Source organism: Kogia breviceps, chromosome 9 (assembly GCF_026419965.1).
Source record: "Kogia breviceps isolate mKogBre1 chromosome 9, mKogBre1 haplotype 1, whole genome shotgun sequence".
In the NCBI taxonomy this organism is placed as follows: Eukaryota; Metazoa; Chordata; class Mammalia; order Artiodactyla; family Physeteridae; genus Kogia; species Kogia breviceps.
In genome coordinates, this window is record NC_081318.1 from 1088079 (window position 1) to 1105180 (window position 17102).

General features: G+C 55.4%; 1 protein-coding gene across 7 annotated transcripts in view; it reads left to right on the forward strand.

Annotated features, from left to right (window-relative positions):
- The window catches only part of PTPRN2 (protein tyrosine phosphatase receptor type N2), a 697234-nt gene that overhangs the window by 438765 nt on the left and 241367 nt on the right, over positions 1–17102 (forward strand). For all 7 annotated transcript variants that reach the window (XM_067041729.1, XM_067041728.1, XM_067041727.1 and 4 more), the window contains one exon: positions 9934–9998. In XM_067041729.1, coding sequence (XP_066897830.1) covers positions 9934–9998 — 65 coding nt within the window. The remainder of the gene's footprint in view (positions 1–9933; positions 9999–17102) is intronic.

Genomic DNA, 17102 nt, shown 5'->3' on the forward strand with positions numbered 1-17102 from the left:
TTTACTCAGAAACACAAAGGAAAATCCAGATAAATTAGTCAGATATTTGAGGGGTTGCTATATATGAAATCATGTGCAAAAATCAATTGGATTTTTATACTTTAAAAAGTTAGAAAATATAGTTTTTAAAATGATAATTGTTTACCATAGAATGAAAAAGAGGTACCAGGAATAAATATTTTTATATTCAAGACCTTTACGGAGAAAATTACAAAACTTAATTGAAAGATGTGAAAGAAGGCTTTAACACCTGGGAAGATTTACCTGCTCACAGGTTGAGAATAATGATGTTAATTCTCCCAAACCTCCAGATTCAATACAATTTTAACAAAAATCTCAGAAGATTTTTTTATTGTTTTATTTTTTTATATTTATCTGGAAACTTGACAGTCTGATTCTGAAGTGTATTAGAAAATGCAAAGAGCCAGAACTGGCAGGGCACCCCTGCAGGAAAGCAGGGGGTTGAGAGGCTGCTGTGCTGTGATGCAGCGGGTACCAGGTACTGGGACGTGTGAGATGGGGCGGGTCTGGGCGCACAGAGACTGGGGGACCCCGAGCCCAGGAGGCCGGGAAGTGGGCCCTCCTGTGGAGTTGCTTGCTGATGGAGTTGGCATTGCAGACTGGAGGGAAGAAGGGCCTTCTCTGTAAATTGTGTGGCAAAAACTAGGTGTCTGCTTAGAATACAACTTCTCCTCATCCACAAAATCAGCTCCCAGAGGTAGGACTCCCCTATGAAGGGCAAATCTTAAAGCTTTTAGAAGAAAATATACAATGATATCTTTATGATCTTGGGGTAGAGGAGAATTTTTTAAACAAGATACCCGAAGTGCAAACCTTAAAGAAAATGATAAATTAGACTGTATTAAAATTAGGAAATGTGAAATAAGCCAAATCACAAACTGGATAAGGCAGTAACACATGTAGCTGACCAGTATTCGTGTGCAGACTGTCTCAAGACCCCCTACAAAGCAATAAGAAAAAGACAAACAGCCCAACAGAAAAATGGGCAACAAAACACCACAAGAATCTCATATAAGAGGAAGCAGGAATGGTGAACGAGCCCGCAAGGTGCTCGACCCGATCAGGAATGGGAGACACACACATTGAAAGCACCAGGAGATACAATGTAACAGCCAGCAAATGGGCAAAAATGTTTATCTACAAACTGGTGAGGATCTGGAGCCGGAGGAATGCTTGTGAGCTGATGGCAGGCATGTAAATTGGTGAAATCACCTTGGGACTCTATGTCCTAGCGATTCTACTGGAGAGCATCCTCTCCACCTGCCTGGAGACGGGCAGGGATGCTCGCGGCCACACCATTTGAGAGGCAGGTGAAGAAGAAACAGGCCCGTGGTCCCCTTGATTGGACAATTGACTGGAAAAGTCAGTTAGGATGTGCTGAATGTATTCATGCAGCCAGAGAGCAGTGAAAACACACAAACCACCGCCAGCGCAAGACCCAGTCGGGCCTCAGAAACGCCAGGGTCAGCACAAGAAGCAAGTTGGAGGAGGACCTGTCTGACGATGTTTCATCTCATTAAATTCAGACCCAGCAAAAGCAAACACTGTGCACGTGTGTGCGAGAAAGTCTGCAGAAAAGGAAACCGTCATCCCAGAATTCAGAGGAGTTACTACGTCTGATGGGGAGGACTGGGTAGGGCCATGATGGATGCTCCGAGTATCAGATGCAATTGAAACGCTGCATTTCTTTTGCAGAGGGTGGGTGACTGGGCGTTTGCTGTCTTATTATTCTTTATAACCCATATATATTTTATAAAATGTCTACTCTTTAATTAAATACCGATATAAAATATTGATAGTTTTGAATTACAAATTAACAAAACAATATTTCTAACAGTCAAGAGAACGTCCCCATGAGTCGACAAGGGAGATGCTTTCCAGGAACCTGTGACACACATTTAAACATGTGGTGTATTTCATACTGACATAAACCAATACGCGTTTATTTTATCTCTTTATCAACAATGTTGCTCTTTTCTCTCTCAGCACGGGGAGCCTTGGGTGATGTGGAAACGAGCCCTGTTGCATCGTGTAAGTGTCAGGTGGCGTCTCCTCAAAACAGAAACCCTTTTAGGAAGCCAGAGGGCGCTGCGGCCCCTGATGGGGAGGTGCCCGGAGGCCCGCCTCTGGTGCCAGGCCTCACCGCGGGCACGGGACACAGTGACGCAGGCTCTTTGGGGACGGCCAGCTCCGCCCCCTTTGGAGACCAGGCTGAAGGTGCAGAGGAAGCTGCTGTAACTTCCGTCTGCAACACTCGCCCGCCCTCCTCCTTCCCTCCCTGGGAACGAAGCCTTAAGCGCTGGCTCTGGTTTCGGTATAAGCAGTTGTGCTCCGGGATTATTTTAATTCTTTCTGACAGTTAGCAGAATCCAATCCGCAGATGTCGTGGCAGCACGCTACTGTAGGGGACTCAACGTAAAGTGACGGACAGAGGACTCGCGGGGCCGCACTGTCACGGGCGGGGCTGCGACCACAAGAGCCGCCAAGCGCCCTCCTGCGGCCGCTCGGCCGGGTCTGGACGGCCAGTCCCGCGTGGGCGGCGTCACACTCGGGCGGCGGGTGCGCGTGGGACGCGGGAAGCCTGAGCCGAGGAGCCTGAGGACGTGCGCGCTGCGTGCAAGCTGGAGCCAGAGCTCACGGCGGGGCGGGGGGAGACCCTCCGTCGTGAGGCTGCCGTCCAGCAGGCATCCCCGGACTTTTCTGGGTCGACGCTTTATTCAAAAACTGGAACCGTGGGTGTGGAAAAGCTCCCCGCAACACACACACATATGTGTGACGGTGATAACCTGGTCATGGTAAGAGTAACGGGGCGGAAAACACCCGTAGGGCCTGAGTTCGCGTGTTCGTTCTACGCATCACGTCCCGGTTCTCTCGGTAAACAGATCCCGAACGCCTCCTGTGTGCTGACGCTGTCCTAAGCCTGAGCCCACCCTGCCTCATGGGAATGTCCTGTCTGTTGAGCTACGTTCTAGGCAGGAAAGCACATAAGTAAGCGCACATTCTGTGGGCTGGGGATAATGGCTCTGGGGAAAAGTAAAGCCGGGCGGGGAGGGGAGGACCACACGGGTGAGGGGCGATTTGATACTGGGTGGAAATAAGGTGACTTTAAACCAAGACGTGGAGGAGGCGAGTCATGTGGACCCAGGCGCCCAGGGAGCAAACGGCAAGTGCAAAGGCCCTGGGGCAGGAGCGCCCCTCCCCACCCCTGGGAATGCTCAGACTGGAAGGAGCACCGCAGCGGTGGTCGGGGGTGCCAGCAGGGCGGCGCCACCTGAGCGTGAAGACCTTGCACCTGTGGCAGGAACCTGATACTTGACCACGAGTGAGGGGTGCCCCCAGGAGAGGATGGTGTGACCAACTCGCATTGTCGCGGGGCCACTGGGCCGCCCCGGTGCTGGGGAGCCGGGCGGAGCGCAAAGCAAGGCCCCGCGCTGGGTTTCTGATCGTGAAAAGTCTGCATCAGGCTAACGGGCTGTTGGCATTCCGCCTCTGTACTTGGAAAACATATATTCGTAGCGAAAAAATGTTTAAATATGCATAAAGCTATGGGTTTTGTTTCTGAAAACCAGCCAACTATAACAGGCAGCTGGATTGAATTATTATCTTGCATGTTTGGGTGTTGTCTTAACGAGTTAGCAGAGTTTGGGTGGCTAATGAGTTAAAGCATACACAATCCCTAAATTATAGCGCATTTATTTATAAATGTACTTTCTTCCCTTTGTTTCACAAAATCACTGATAATATTGTTTAAAGAACATTTTCGTAAAATCCATGCATTTAGACAGAAATGATCCAGCTGTAATTGTACACAGTATATAAAATGCGAAAGTATTTTCATCAGAAATATAAAATACGTATGAAATTGCAAATTAAATTTATATACTTTCAAAAAGGCGTTTTTTAAAAAAATTCAAAATGAACTATTATCGTTATAGAACAAAATATAATTAATAAACAGCAAAACTTTAACTCTAAAGTATTTAAATAAAGCTGAATTTTTCATTGTATTTTTTGAAAATGTAATCAAATTGTAGTTATTTTTATAAAAATACGTGCAGTTTAGCTTCAGTATGCATCCGGTGGCCGACGGGATGAACCAGGAGCATAATTTGTGGCGTTCCATCCACACCGACATCCGGGAAAACTGGTAGCCAACAGGTGTCATTCCAGTTGCAAAATGCTTTTCCGCCGCTGCAGGTACCGCGACGGTCCGTGAAAACTTGCAGAACAGCAAACCGAGATGCAGGGAAACTCGAGAGTTGGGCGTGCGGCCCCGCTGGGAAACGGGGCCTCTTCAGGCGCGAACCCTTTGCTTTCTGGCTGAGAGGCAGGTTTGACAAGTTAATTAATTTCTGTCTCCTCTCTGCCCGCCCCCGCCCTGCACTCCTTCCCGCCCCGCCCTTCAGACCCTCCCCGGCCCCTCCTCCGCTCAAAACCCTGGCGGCGTTAGGTGGCAGCAGCGTGTTGCCCAGAGGACACGAGGGTGTGCAGCTCAGCCAGGGTGGCCCTGTTGATGACGGGGTCAGCACCTCGGCTCGGGTCCTACCGGGGCCCTGTCCCCTCACCCTGCGGGTCTGCAGGGCACAAGCTGCCAGGGCCCCTGGGATATGGGCCTCAGTGCGGCCAAGCCCGAAGCGGGGGCTCGGCCCGGTGCCTTCCGCCTGTCCTCGGGCAGGTGTCGGGCAGCTCACCTCTGGTCCTGGGAGGACCGCTGCTCATGTGGCCGCCTGCTCTGAAACACCCCCTTGGCTCCGAGAGCAAGAAGGGGAGGTGCGGGCAAGGTTGCCCAGAGCGCCAGTGAGGGGCCAGGCACCTGGAGCACCGGGGTCAGCCTTCTCTCAAGCCTGCTCCCCTTCCCAGGGCTGAGTTCAGGCCCACAGGTTCCCAGCAGGTGGGAGCGTCTATGGGAGGGTCGAGTCTCGTCCCGGGCTGGTGACCGGAGGCCGTGCGATTTCAATAAGGCTGATCCCAGGGCGTGGGGGACAGTGGGTCCAGTCAGTGGCCCCCGAACGGTCTGGACTGTCCACTGCTGCAGACGCCTCTGGGTGGCACCAGGTGCAGAACGGAGGCATGTCTCTTAGGGTGGAAACACGCAGGGGATGCAGACCGGTACCCCAGGAGCAGTGCTTTTGGCTCTGCCAGAAGCCGGCTCCACCCTTTCCCTAAGGACCCCAGCCCCCTGGTGTCCGCCCTCGTGCCTTCGAATGGGCCGCGGCCGTTAAGTTGTCCCTGGAGCAATTTAGATCACAGAAGAGACTTCTGCACACCCTTCCAGGTTAAAATCACGAGGATAAAGAAAGAGGCAAAATTATTCCACTGTAGCTACGTGTTTAAATTATATGGAATGCTGCATAAATTGTCAAGTGCGGAGAATTATTCTGATAAATTAAAATACTAATTAAATAGGCGATTGCAGAATTTTGAGAACATTGTAGGGTTCTGTTCCTCCAGGTAATTTGCATATCCTTCATCTAGTGAATTTAATTTTAAAGGACTTCTTTTTGTGTCTGGAAACCCTTTTTGTCTCCCGTGAAGATAGGAATGGGCTTTATGCATTGTTCTCGCCTTTATTAAAGCAGCTCCTCCCGGGGTCTCTCAGTCCTGGCCTGCTGGCGGCTCACGCCCACCAGCTCGGGGTCTGCATTTGGTCGTGAAAATATCTTGGAGCCGACATTCGACAGAACATGTAGCCACAGCAAAGCTTTTCTTTTCCCCCTCAAAGGCCTCAGCAAAGCCTGAAAAAGTGGCAGTGAGTTTCACGCCCCGGTGGAGGGTGAAGCTGCAGTTAAACGTGTTTGCAGAGAGAAGGAGTGGTTGCTGGCCGGGAGGGGAGCACGGGGGTTGGTGCCCGTGAACCAAGTCTGAATGCCTGCTGGAGGTCACGGCGTACATCTGGGTGAGGGATACGACATACGAACGTATGCGATCCAGTCCCGCTGAGCGGAAGGGGTGGGTGAGAGGAAGTCCGTGCAGCCGTGCAGGGAAGTCTCCGAGGAAGTATACACAGTGGTGAATGATGCTGGGGAAGATCCCGGAACGGCCTGAGAGTTACAAAATGCGCTCAAGACTGCTGGGCTGGTTGCTCTTTCAGGTCAATTTGAGCTAAAATAAATAAATATAGATAAACAAAAAAAAAAAAACCCTAAAAGGGCTGTGCTTAAGATAAATTGTGTACCTTTCACACATGCTGGAAAAAAAGGCACCATTACAGCGTCTCTCTTTGGCCACCATCCCCACCAATGAGAAATTTCAAAGAACGAGAAAATTAAATGAAGAGCGAGACAGGCTCTATTGAAAAGGACTTGATGCCCGAGACTGAGAAGTTTGCAAAAGAGCACGAAACCACAAGCAGTGGGTTGAAGTCCCACGGACGCGCCCGTGCCAGCCGCCAAGGGGACTTGCAGGCGTGGCTGGAAGCCGCATCAGCCCTCTCTGCGGGGGTTCTCGGCTGAGGGCAGGAAGATGGGGGGCCCTGGGTGGGTTCTCGGAGGCCCCCAGCTCCAGGCAGCTCCTCGGGGCACTGTCGCCCTCCGCACGAGGACGGAGGTGGACCGGAGGTGGAAGCAAAGGGGGCACGATCCACGACTCCGGCTCGAGCTGTTAGGAGGTGCCACGGCCTCAGGGGGCTCCCACGGGCATCACGGCAGAGGCTCCTCGTGTAAAGAGCCCCTGGTGGGGACACAGCCTCAGCGAGAGATGCAGAAGGTTTATGCTGTCCTTGGAAAATACAAGGGCACACGGGCAAAGTGGGGTTTTGGGGGCAGATTCACCACCCGCTGAACGACCGCTGCTACAGGGCAGAACCTGTGCGTCGATGCAAAGCCGAACAGTGGTGACCGGTCCTCCCCGCGGGGTGCTGCTCCCGGGTCTGCCCTTGGGGGGGGGTGCGCCCGCGTGTGAGCGCCGCCCACGCGTGCGGTTATTTGGAGGAGGTCCACTTTGGCGGGGGGGGGGGGCGGTGCTTAACACCCGGCGTCATGTGAGGAACATAATAGGATCGAAGGATGGAGCAGACGTTGCAAATCGAAAGAGAATGGGGACAGGCGTGGCGTCCTGACTCGGGTGACAGCGGTGGGCCTCCTGCCCCGCCTAATCCATCACACCTGCGGAACGCGTGACACTCCCGGGACTCCCGTAGCGGTTAATGGAGTGACCGCGAGGACAGCGATCCCTCGTGCTGATGCTGGAGGGACGAGGTCACGTCCGGGCCGCGTTCCGGTGGGTCCCGGACGCCCTGACTGCCCGCAGGACACACCTCCAGCACGTGCGTCCCATCCGTCCCAGGGCTTTCGTTTCTCAGGGACAGTTCCGTGCAGTGCTGTGTCAGTTCTCAGTGACAAACCCTTAACGGACGCAACCCCTTGTCGGCACGAGTCGGGGTCCCTGGGCTCCCTGGCCGGACCCTCAGGCAGGACGTGGACCCCGAGAGGCGGTCAGCCCGGAGGGTGCGCAGTGGCCGCACTTAGGGACGGGTCACCGTGAGGGTGAAATGACATCACTTTCCAAGGCGACGCCCATGGTTTTCCGAGGATGATGCCGCCATCAGGAACGTTGCTCAGGTAGGCTCTGGGGTGACTTTCCAACCAGCTGATGCCCCTTCTAGAAGTTTCTGCTTTGTCCGAGGTGCCCATGGGAAATTTTCTGGTAGAAACGAGGATGCGTGTCTTCCCTCCGCAGCCTCTGAGGCCGTGAGCTGAGGTCGGTCAACAGTGGGCCCCATTCCCACGACGGTGGCTGGAACAGCCCGACTGCAGACGTGTTCCGATGCGGGGAAATACGCATTTTAGAATCGAGGAAACGTGACATGTTAAGACCTAGACTCTGAGTAGAAACAAAGTACCGTACGTATGGGGCTGGAGCCAGCTGGCCCGGTTACCGGGGCTCGTTTTTACTTTCTCAGGAATTTTCTGAGCCGGTTATTAAGCACAGCCATTATGAAAAATGAAGTTTTACACACTTGCAGTCAATTACGTTAAAGACAAAGGGCCTCGATACCCAGCCAGTGGCCTGTACATTTCACCACCACCGGGCGCTGCGGCGCCCCTGCCCCTCCGCACCCGACTCGGGGGCCCGGAGCTGTGTTCCCAAGGGGAGCGGTCGGGGGCGTGTCCGGCAGGGAAGCGGCTGCCGGGGCCTGGGGCGAGGAGCCAGCCCAGACCCTGGACTGGCCGGTGGCAGTGGTTCTTGGGGGTCGCAGGGAAGCTGTGCTGAGACGTGTGGAACGGGGACAGGGCCCGGGCACAGAACCTTCTGCACAGCCTCGGGGGCGGAGGACGGGGCGGAGGACGGGGCTTCGGGCAGCAAGCAAGGCCCACAGTCACCTCGGGGCTCCGCGGGCTCGCGCAGGACACAGCCAGGACCTGTCCCTCGTCCCTCAGGCCCGTGCCCGCAGCCGTAACACTGCCCGCCCGGCGGGGACCCATGGCGGCCGAGCCTCAGGTGTCTCCACCTGGCCTTCCCAGCAGGTTTGCTGACCCCTGGACTGGGTCCTCTGCATCTTACTGCCCGGCTGGTTTGTTCATTCCCGAGCCTGGAATGCCTGTCGCTTCTCGGCAGCGATAGTGGAGTACTTTTAATTTCCATCCTTACTTTGTGCTTTGTGTCCCTCAGCCTATTGAAGACTCGCGATTATCCCCAAGGAGACTGTCATTCAGCAAAATGCCTCCTTTGTTCACAGGGGAACATGAAAATCAATCGCTTTATACTCTATCTCTGCAGAATATTCTCCTCCATTCAAGGTCTACCTTTGGGCCCCTGCCCCCTCGCTGCCCCTCTGCACTCCCAGCTTAGAGGCTCTTAAAGTGCTGGTGCTCTAACCCCAGGTTGGCGTCTGCCCCACCCCACCCCACCCCACCCCACCCCCGCCCCAGTGCATGCATAATTACCTAAATGTGAGAAAGAACATTGGTTTGTTCAAAGGAAAACTTTCTACCAGACGATGAGAGAGCCCCAGGGGCGGGGGAGGCAGGCCATGGCAGGATCCGGTTTGTATCCCTCTGCAAGATATAATTTCATTACCCAAGACTAACGTAGGTGTTTTACAATAAGAGGTGAAAGTAATTGCTATTTTCTTGCTCTCTCGTTCTGCATTCATCACAGTTGCAAGGCGCTCTCCCTTCTTAGGGTTTGCAATAAAATCTATTTTTTCTGGTTTTCATTTCCAAAATGACAGGGGCTTTATCCGAAAGAATACTTCTACAGAATCGTAAGCCAAGGTCAATTGCTTTGTGACACACTTCGTCTCCAAGAGGTGGGGACTGCGGGTTTGCCGTGCGGGCATCGGGATTAACTGGGCTTCCTCTCCGGCTGCTAATGGTTTCCAGGGCTCAGTCCGCTTGGTCTGACACGGAGGGTCATTTATTCTCGGAGCGTCTTCCTCCCTCTAAGTCAGGAGCAAACTAGGATGAGGGTTGATTGTGGTGGAGGCCAACTATTATAGGATGTTCTCCTGGGGCAGGAGGAAGAGGGGTACAGCAGCTCCCAGGACTCACGGAGCGAAGGCGCAGTTCCGTCCTGCCTGCTAGCGAGTCTGTGTTGTGAGCGCGGAACGCTTGTGAATGAAACCCAGTTGCCAATGATTGTATACTTGTAACCATCGTATCGTTGGAAAGTGAGGCTCTACAGTTTGCAAAGCAGGTCTGCCCACCATTTCTCAACCAGTCTTCACAAGGATGCTGTGAACGTCCTATGGACGCTCTGTGGGCAAATCTGGAGGGACTCACGTCCTGGCCCTGCATCTGCTGGCCCCTCGGTGGGGAGCCCCCTGCCCCGCTTTCCGCCCCAGGCTTCTCCACAGCACCCGTTAAGATGGCGATGGGGCGATGGAAGTGTCTGCGGGGGGAGATGCTCAGGGTGTCCGGAGAACGCTTGCCTCTCAAAGCTGACCGCTTACTTCTTAATCTCCCCTGACAGTTGACAACAAGGACCAACTGGAAAAAATGTCTGGACTGAGAGTTCTTCAGACCGGAGTCGGCTCGGTGAGTAGCCGCGGGCAGTGTGGTCCGGGCGGCCTGGTGGGCTCGGGCCGGGGGCAGAGGTCCGTCGGCGCCAGGCGGGGGCTGTGGTGGCGGGGCCCCCGGCGTCTGGGCCGGGTTAGTCCTCCCGTCCCGTCGGCGGAAGTGCTGATGTGCTGTGCCAGGCTCGTCTGACGCTGTGTGATTGCCTTTGAAATCGTGGCTCGGTGTCTCCCCGAGAAAAAGCGGTCATGGCTAAGGAAACGTTGGATCCTTCGGAAACGTGCACTTCCTCCTTCAGATGATTCTCAGTTGCTGAGTCTCTATAGCAGGAGAGGTTGCTCTTTCCTCTGGGTCTGGTGGGCACACTTGTCTTCCTTGTTGAAGACGTGTTCGGGGTGGGATGGGAGAGGAGGATGACGGCTGATAAATTTAATGACCCTCGGAGGCGTCGTCGTGCTGGCCTCAGAAGCAGGTACTTGACCAAACTCTCCATCAGCAATTAGAGCCGATGGCACTCAGCCCCAGGCCCTGGCGGACGCCTGAGCCCCATATCGCGGGCAATTAATGAACTGTACGCACGACGGCGGACGCGACTCCTCTCGGGGGTGGTTGTCTGTGCTCGCGCGTCTGAAATCCCAGATTTCACGGCACCCGCCGTGACAGTAATTAACTAGTAAGGGCGCTTATTTACGACGCTCCTCGCCCAGGGCGGAGGTGCCCCCACGGAGCCACTCGAAGGCCAGCCGCTGGCTTTGGGGGAGGCTCCGCGCGGCCGTCACGCGTCCCGGCTCTTGAAATAAGAACTTGTTTAGTGGCTGGTCCTCCGCAGACGGAGCCTCCAGCTCCGCAGGCAGCGGGCGGGCGCCTTGCCAGGGCGCCTCGCAGCGGACACTGGCCTTGAAGTCACCGTGTTCCCAGCACGCGGCGGGCACGGCGCCGACAGGAAGCTCGGTGACCGCAGACTCATCAGAGCACGGGGCTGGGTTGATGAGGCTTTGACAGTTGAGGAAATCCTGGTCTTTTCTCCCGAAACTTACAGTAACTTTGGCGGCCAGAGAGGGGGAGGGGGATGCCGGGAGTCTGTGGGTCCCTAAGACCCTCTGTACCCCATGGGGTGCAGTGACTGCTGGCGGGAAGGGCCAGAGGGCTCGGAGGATCCAGGCCCACGACGGGAGGTTCTGATCCGCGGCCACTGCCCTCCCCCTCGTCCCTCGGCCTCAGCAGGTGTCCCTCCTGCAAGAGCAGCCCTGGTGCCCAGCGGCTGGGGGCAAATCCAGACTGACTCGGGTTAGGGCGTGTGGTGCTCCGGGGTCAGAGGGAGCTCAGGCGCTGGTCCTAACCCTAACCCCTCCCTGTGCGTGTTCTGTGGAAGTGGGCTGGGCCGCCCTGGAGCAGAGGACAGGCAGGGCCAGGGGTGGGAGATGCAGAGCCCGGGACTGGGAGATGCCTGGAGCCACCCGGTCCTCCACCCGCCCCGCGGTTGCGGTTCCTGGGCAGCGGGGAGGGTGGAGGCCGTGTGTTAGGACTTTGCAGACTCATCTCACTGGAGGCCACAGGCACAGATCCCAGAGGGGGGTGCTCACTGCCCACGACCCTCCTCGCGCCCAGCAGGCAGCGCCCAGCGCACGCACACACGTCCGCGCCGTCTGTGACCTGCCGCCTGCATCCCTGCACGGAGACCTGCGACCCCTCGGGGAGCCCACACCCCTCCCTCCGGGGACGGCGCCCCCCACGGCCTCCTTCCCGTCCTCTCTCCTGCGTCGCCACCGCTCCGTCGTCCTGGCCCCATCCGGTCAGCACACAGATACGCTCCGGTGTTTCCCGATTCACTAAAGCGAAGGCTCCCGGGACGCTGGTCTCACCGCGTCCGCGCTCTCACCTCCCACTGGCTCCGTCTCCTTCATCGCAAGACTACCCCCACGTGTGTCCCTATCCCTCGTGCGGACGGACACGTCGGCACCTGTGTGCTCCTGACACCCGGCCGGGCCTGGTCCCCGCTGTCCACCGGACGGTCCACCGCCTGTGGCCCCAGGACCTCAGTTGCCGGCCCATCTGCAGTGGTCACCATCCTGAGCGTTGCCCACTGACCTCCTTCTGAAGCCCGGCTGCGCTGAGTGCCTCTCTCTGTGGGATTTGCGTCTCCCCAAGGCCATGGCCTTTATATCATTTGTATGATGATGACCCCAGAGTCTACCTGCAGCCGGGCCCATTCGCTGTGTTCCAGGCGCGCACAGCCGCTGACCCCTGCCTTTCTGTCCTTGGAGACCCGTGACGCATTCCCCGAGCCTGGGCAAAGCAGGGCTCTTAATGTCCCACCACCACCTGGCTCTGCCCCCGGCTCCTGGGCTCAGAAGTGAAGGCTGGTGACGTGCTGTCCAGGAACTTTGAGCCTGGGCTGCTCTCGGCCTGTCTGTGAAGATGACGGCCTAACCTCAGAGGGGCATCCTCTGCCTGTTCCAGGCGCCCGTCTCACGTCGGGGCAGGAGGTCCCGCCTAGACTGGGGGCGGGAGGCGGGGGGGCACAGGGCAGAGCAGAACCCCAGCTGCACCCCTCCCGCATTCTCATCGAGTCTGATCCGCTTCCTCTCTGGTCCCCAGGTGGCCAGGAGCCTGACCTCACCCTCCCCGGTGGCAGAAAACGGCCACCTCCCAGGCCATTTATTGATACTTCAGTCGCCGATTGAAACGTGGCAGTGAGAGGCCTGCCCACCCTGGCTCTCCCTGAGCCGCCTTTGTCTTCTTAGGGCCCCAGGGGTTTCCTTGGTCCACGCAGACCAGCTCTCCCGTCTCCTGTCCTCTTCCACGTGGCAGTTTTCCATTTCAAAAGGCAGTTTTGCTGTCAGTTTTGCAGTTGTCTGAGGTCATCTGATGGGTCCTCAAGCCCAGAACCCACATCCCATGCAGCTTTGCCTGACCAGTCTCCAGTCCGGATGGAGGGAAGGAGCATTTGTATATTTGGAGTGAGTTTTGGATCGTGAAAACGGGAGGAGAGAGATTTTTTAAAAGCTAACAATACTTCTTTTTCTAATTATAATTGCCTCCTGCAGTATTGAGCCTGATTTTGATGCTTCTGATTTTCTTTGAAACGTACTTGATATGAATGTCTCTGCTAATTCCTGACTCTGGAAAGTGAAGCAGAGTTTGATTCCTCGAAATCTAACAGCATTTACCGAACGTCTCCCCGCTGCTTGTGATTCAACATGTGATGACATATAGCGGAATTAAAACCTTTTAAGCCAAATGGAAATATCTCAAAACAAAATTTAAAGGAAAGGAACAGACTACAGTAGACACACACGTTCCTGACAGATTGGTGGTATTTTGACGTATTTCAAAATCTAATTTCTGATATCTTGAAAGTATTCACATTTTTTCAGATGAATAAAGTCATGTTTCTTCCAAAGGGAAATTATGATATTACCAAGAGAAACTCACATATTTGGAAGAAAAATAGATGATTGTCCCCAGGCGAGCATTTCCATGAGTATGGCTTCCAAGGTGTATCTGAAGTAAGTCATGACTTCCTAAGTTCTTGATAGTGTGATAAGCGCAGTGTGATTAACGAGTAACCTGCCCACGTTTCAGCGGGAGTCTCAGTGCGGCCGCAGGGGGCTCGGGGCTTCGACACGGAGGGCCAGAAGCGGCGCGTTCCGGGTGCAGACACCCCGATCGGCCCCGGACGGGCTGCCTCCCGGGCAAAGTCAGGCAGGAGGGGACAGTCCTCCACGCAGGTTCTGGAAGAGGAGGAGGTTTTCCTGGACCCATTGAGGGTCCTCGGCTCCACAAGGTAAACGGGTGAAGACAGAAAACAGGAGCAAAGCAGCGCCTTCATTTAATCTGAGTTTCACGGGACACGTAAGGGAGTGAAGCCTGCAGACGTGGGTAGACCGGGCGCCTTCCGCTGGGTTGGTGGGGAGGGCCGGGGGCGTGGGGACCCGAGGTGGGTCTGCAGCAAACCGGGTGCAGGACGGGCGCAGCTCCCACGAGGGTCTCGGGCCTGCTTCGGGGAGCAGAGGGTGGACGGGTGGGAGACACCTTCGGCCAAGGTGTCGTGTTTGGGGCAGTGTGTCCTGCACCCACCACTCAAGCCGTGGGATGTCAGACCTGGTTTCAGGTACTTCAAGGAGCCCTGGGCTTCCAGCGCTCTGCGCTACGGGGGCAGGAGGCCGTGGAGCCCCAGCAAATCGCCATCCATATGCTGGTTTAAGCCACTGAGCTTCCCTTGCCTCAGTCACTGTGTGAGGTCCTGGGTAGGATTTTGTCCAAAGAAAGGACTTTCGTGGCCAAGACTGTGTCCATCCGCAGAGAGTCCACGAATCCACGGTCCTGCTCCTCCCGCCACAAATCGGGGCGACTTCGTTGTGCGACGTGTGTGTCGGTGGGCGTGTGTGCCTGACAGCCGACCCGTGAGACCGCGCAGGTGGGACGGGGCTCCGTGACGGGCGTCTGAGAAAATGGCTCGTTTCCTCCGCAAACCCCGCTTGCTCGTCGCCCGTCTGCGGGAAGGGGTGCTGCTGCTTCAACGAGCGTGATCCAAAGCTGGGCCCAGTGCCTGAGGGATTTCTGAGAGCAACTGGGCATCACACGTCAGTGGGCGGAGAAACGCAGGCGGGGACGGCCCGAGTCACGGGCACCCTCGGGGGAGCGAGTGTGCAGCCGAGTCCCCGGAGACCCGACCGCGGGTCCGGCTGGACTCGGGGGATGACTTGACGTCGAGGGCCCTTTGCCGAGGTGTGAAGAAGGCACCGAGTAACCCCACCCCCAGCGAAGACGGCGGGACGGAGCTCCGCGCGGTCGCCAGGTCGAGGGGAAGCCGTCGCCCCCGCGTGTCGCTTTCCACGCGTGCATGGAGCCAGCACCTGCCTTTAGCGCGCTTAGTAAACGCCAGCAGGTGTGCAGTCGGGACTCACAGGCGATGGGGCCCTTGGCTTGCGGGAGCGCGTCGTGGCCGTGTCAGCGGTGACTGGCCCTCGGGCCGGGGGCGCGGATGGGTTGGCGGGGAGGCAGGAAGCCCCGTGGCAGCTGGGGGCGGGGGCGCGGACGCGTCGGGGGGCCCTGCGGTGAGGACCTGCGGGTACCCTGTAACGCCCCGGCATCCAGTCCGAAGCCTCATCCTTGCAAGTGGTTACAGAGGTGCTTACGGGTAATAGTCTTGGTTCTTTAGTAAAATCAAAAGCGCTAACACTTAAACTCGACTCTTAGAAAGCAGCATGACAGCGGGAACCTATTGCTTTAAAAAAACTTACCCTTCAGATCAGTAATCATACTCCCAGAATTTTATCTTAAGAGTATCATTCACCAGCTAAGAAAAGGAAAAAACAAAGCTTTGGAAAAACCAAAACTGACCTAAGTATAAAACACAGGAGGGTGGGCCTCCCTGGTGGCGCAGCAGTTGAGAGTCCACCTGCCGATGCAGGGGACGCGGGTTCGTACCCCGGTGCGGGAGGATCCCACATGCCGTGACACCTCTGAAATTAAGGGCAGCTGTGAAAACTGTCTGTGCCCACAGATCCGGGCTGGAGGACCAGGTGCAAATGTGAGGTCAGCTCTAGAACGGGGTTGGTGGGATTATAAGCGAGTTCTCTGCTTTTCCAAAATTTTTGTTAGTACCATTTTTTAACTTTTTATTTTGAAATCATTATAGATTCACTGGAAGTTGCAAAGACGGTATAGAGGTGTCCGTGTACACTTCACCAAGTCTCCCCTGTGGTTACATCCACATAGTATTAGGACGAGAGTCAAACTGGGAGATGGATATCGGTTCAACGTGTGTGTATAGTTCTTTGTCGTTTTATCTTCAATACCATTTTTTAGTTTTAATAAAGAAAAAAACATGCAACCAAAGTAACTGAGCACATACTCGCTTTTAAATAAGTGAGGACGCGAGAGGAAACACCACCATGTGTGAGCGTGGTGTGGCTCCCAGGTGGCTGTAGAGAATGTTTCAAATAACTTGAGTCATCACATATGTATGTGATGCTGTGTCTGTATGCACAAGCAGGACGCAACAAGTAATTGAAAATATCCTGGGCTTAGGTCAAGACCCATGTCTGGAAATTCAGGAGAAAGAGCCCTGCTGTGTGTGGACAGCAGAGGGGCAGGAGAGGCCTGGCGGATTCCCACCTGACGCCCCGGGCAGGCGCAGAGCTGTGACGGGTGGAGGATGGGTCTTGGCAGATAGAGACAGAGCCGTGGACTCAAGAGTGCGTGAAGGAGGAGTCGGTGGTGTTTGCAGCTAAGTGTAACGAATAAGGCAGAGACGGCGTCGGAGCTGACAGGGTCTCTTGGGTAAAGACTCCGAGTTGAGTTTGAGGTGATGCCGGCTGTTCCCAAGTGCGCTCTGGAGCCGTAAGGACTCCGGGGATCCTCGGCGGGGCTGCCATCCACCCTGCACCCCGGCGGCTCCCACACCCCTGCCAGCCTCAGGCCGGCTGTGCCCACAGGGCAGAAGGTGGGCACCAGCGGCCACCCGGGGCGAGGGGTGTCCTCAGCCCCCAAGGACCCTGCCCTGTGCCCGTCCACGTGGGCTCTGGCTTCTCGGCGTTGTAATTGTGAGTCCATCCCCGTATTTTATTGGAATCTGTGTTTCTAGACAGAGAACACTGATCTTTTTTCTTCTCAATGCAAAATGCACATCAGTCCTAAGAGAAGCTTGCTTACTTGTCAGTATTCCTAATATGTGTTTGAAAAGGGAAATCTGCATGAAATTGCATTAAAATATTTGCAGCGGCCTGTCCGAAGCTGCCCCAGGATTCCCCACGTGGGGCTGAGATGTCATGATAGAGGTCAAAGTTCGGGGGCAGCCATACGGCCCCTTCCGTGGTGACACATCCCCACCTCTGCTGGCTGGGCCCCCTCGGAGCTCAGCACCCTCCGCCCGGTGCAGCCGTAGCCACCGCTCTTCACACCCTTCTCTTATTTCTCGAAAGTGAAGAAAATGACACGAAAGTACGTTCGGTATAATTAACTGCACTTGACATATTGACAAATACGCGTTTATTATGAAACGGCGTCCTTTTCTTCTGAAATGCTATATAAACCAGCCTGTCACGCGGGCGTCTTTTCAGTACTTTTCGTGATTTAAAGCGGGCGAGGTGCCGTGTGATGAGGTAGTTGCTATAGTGA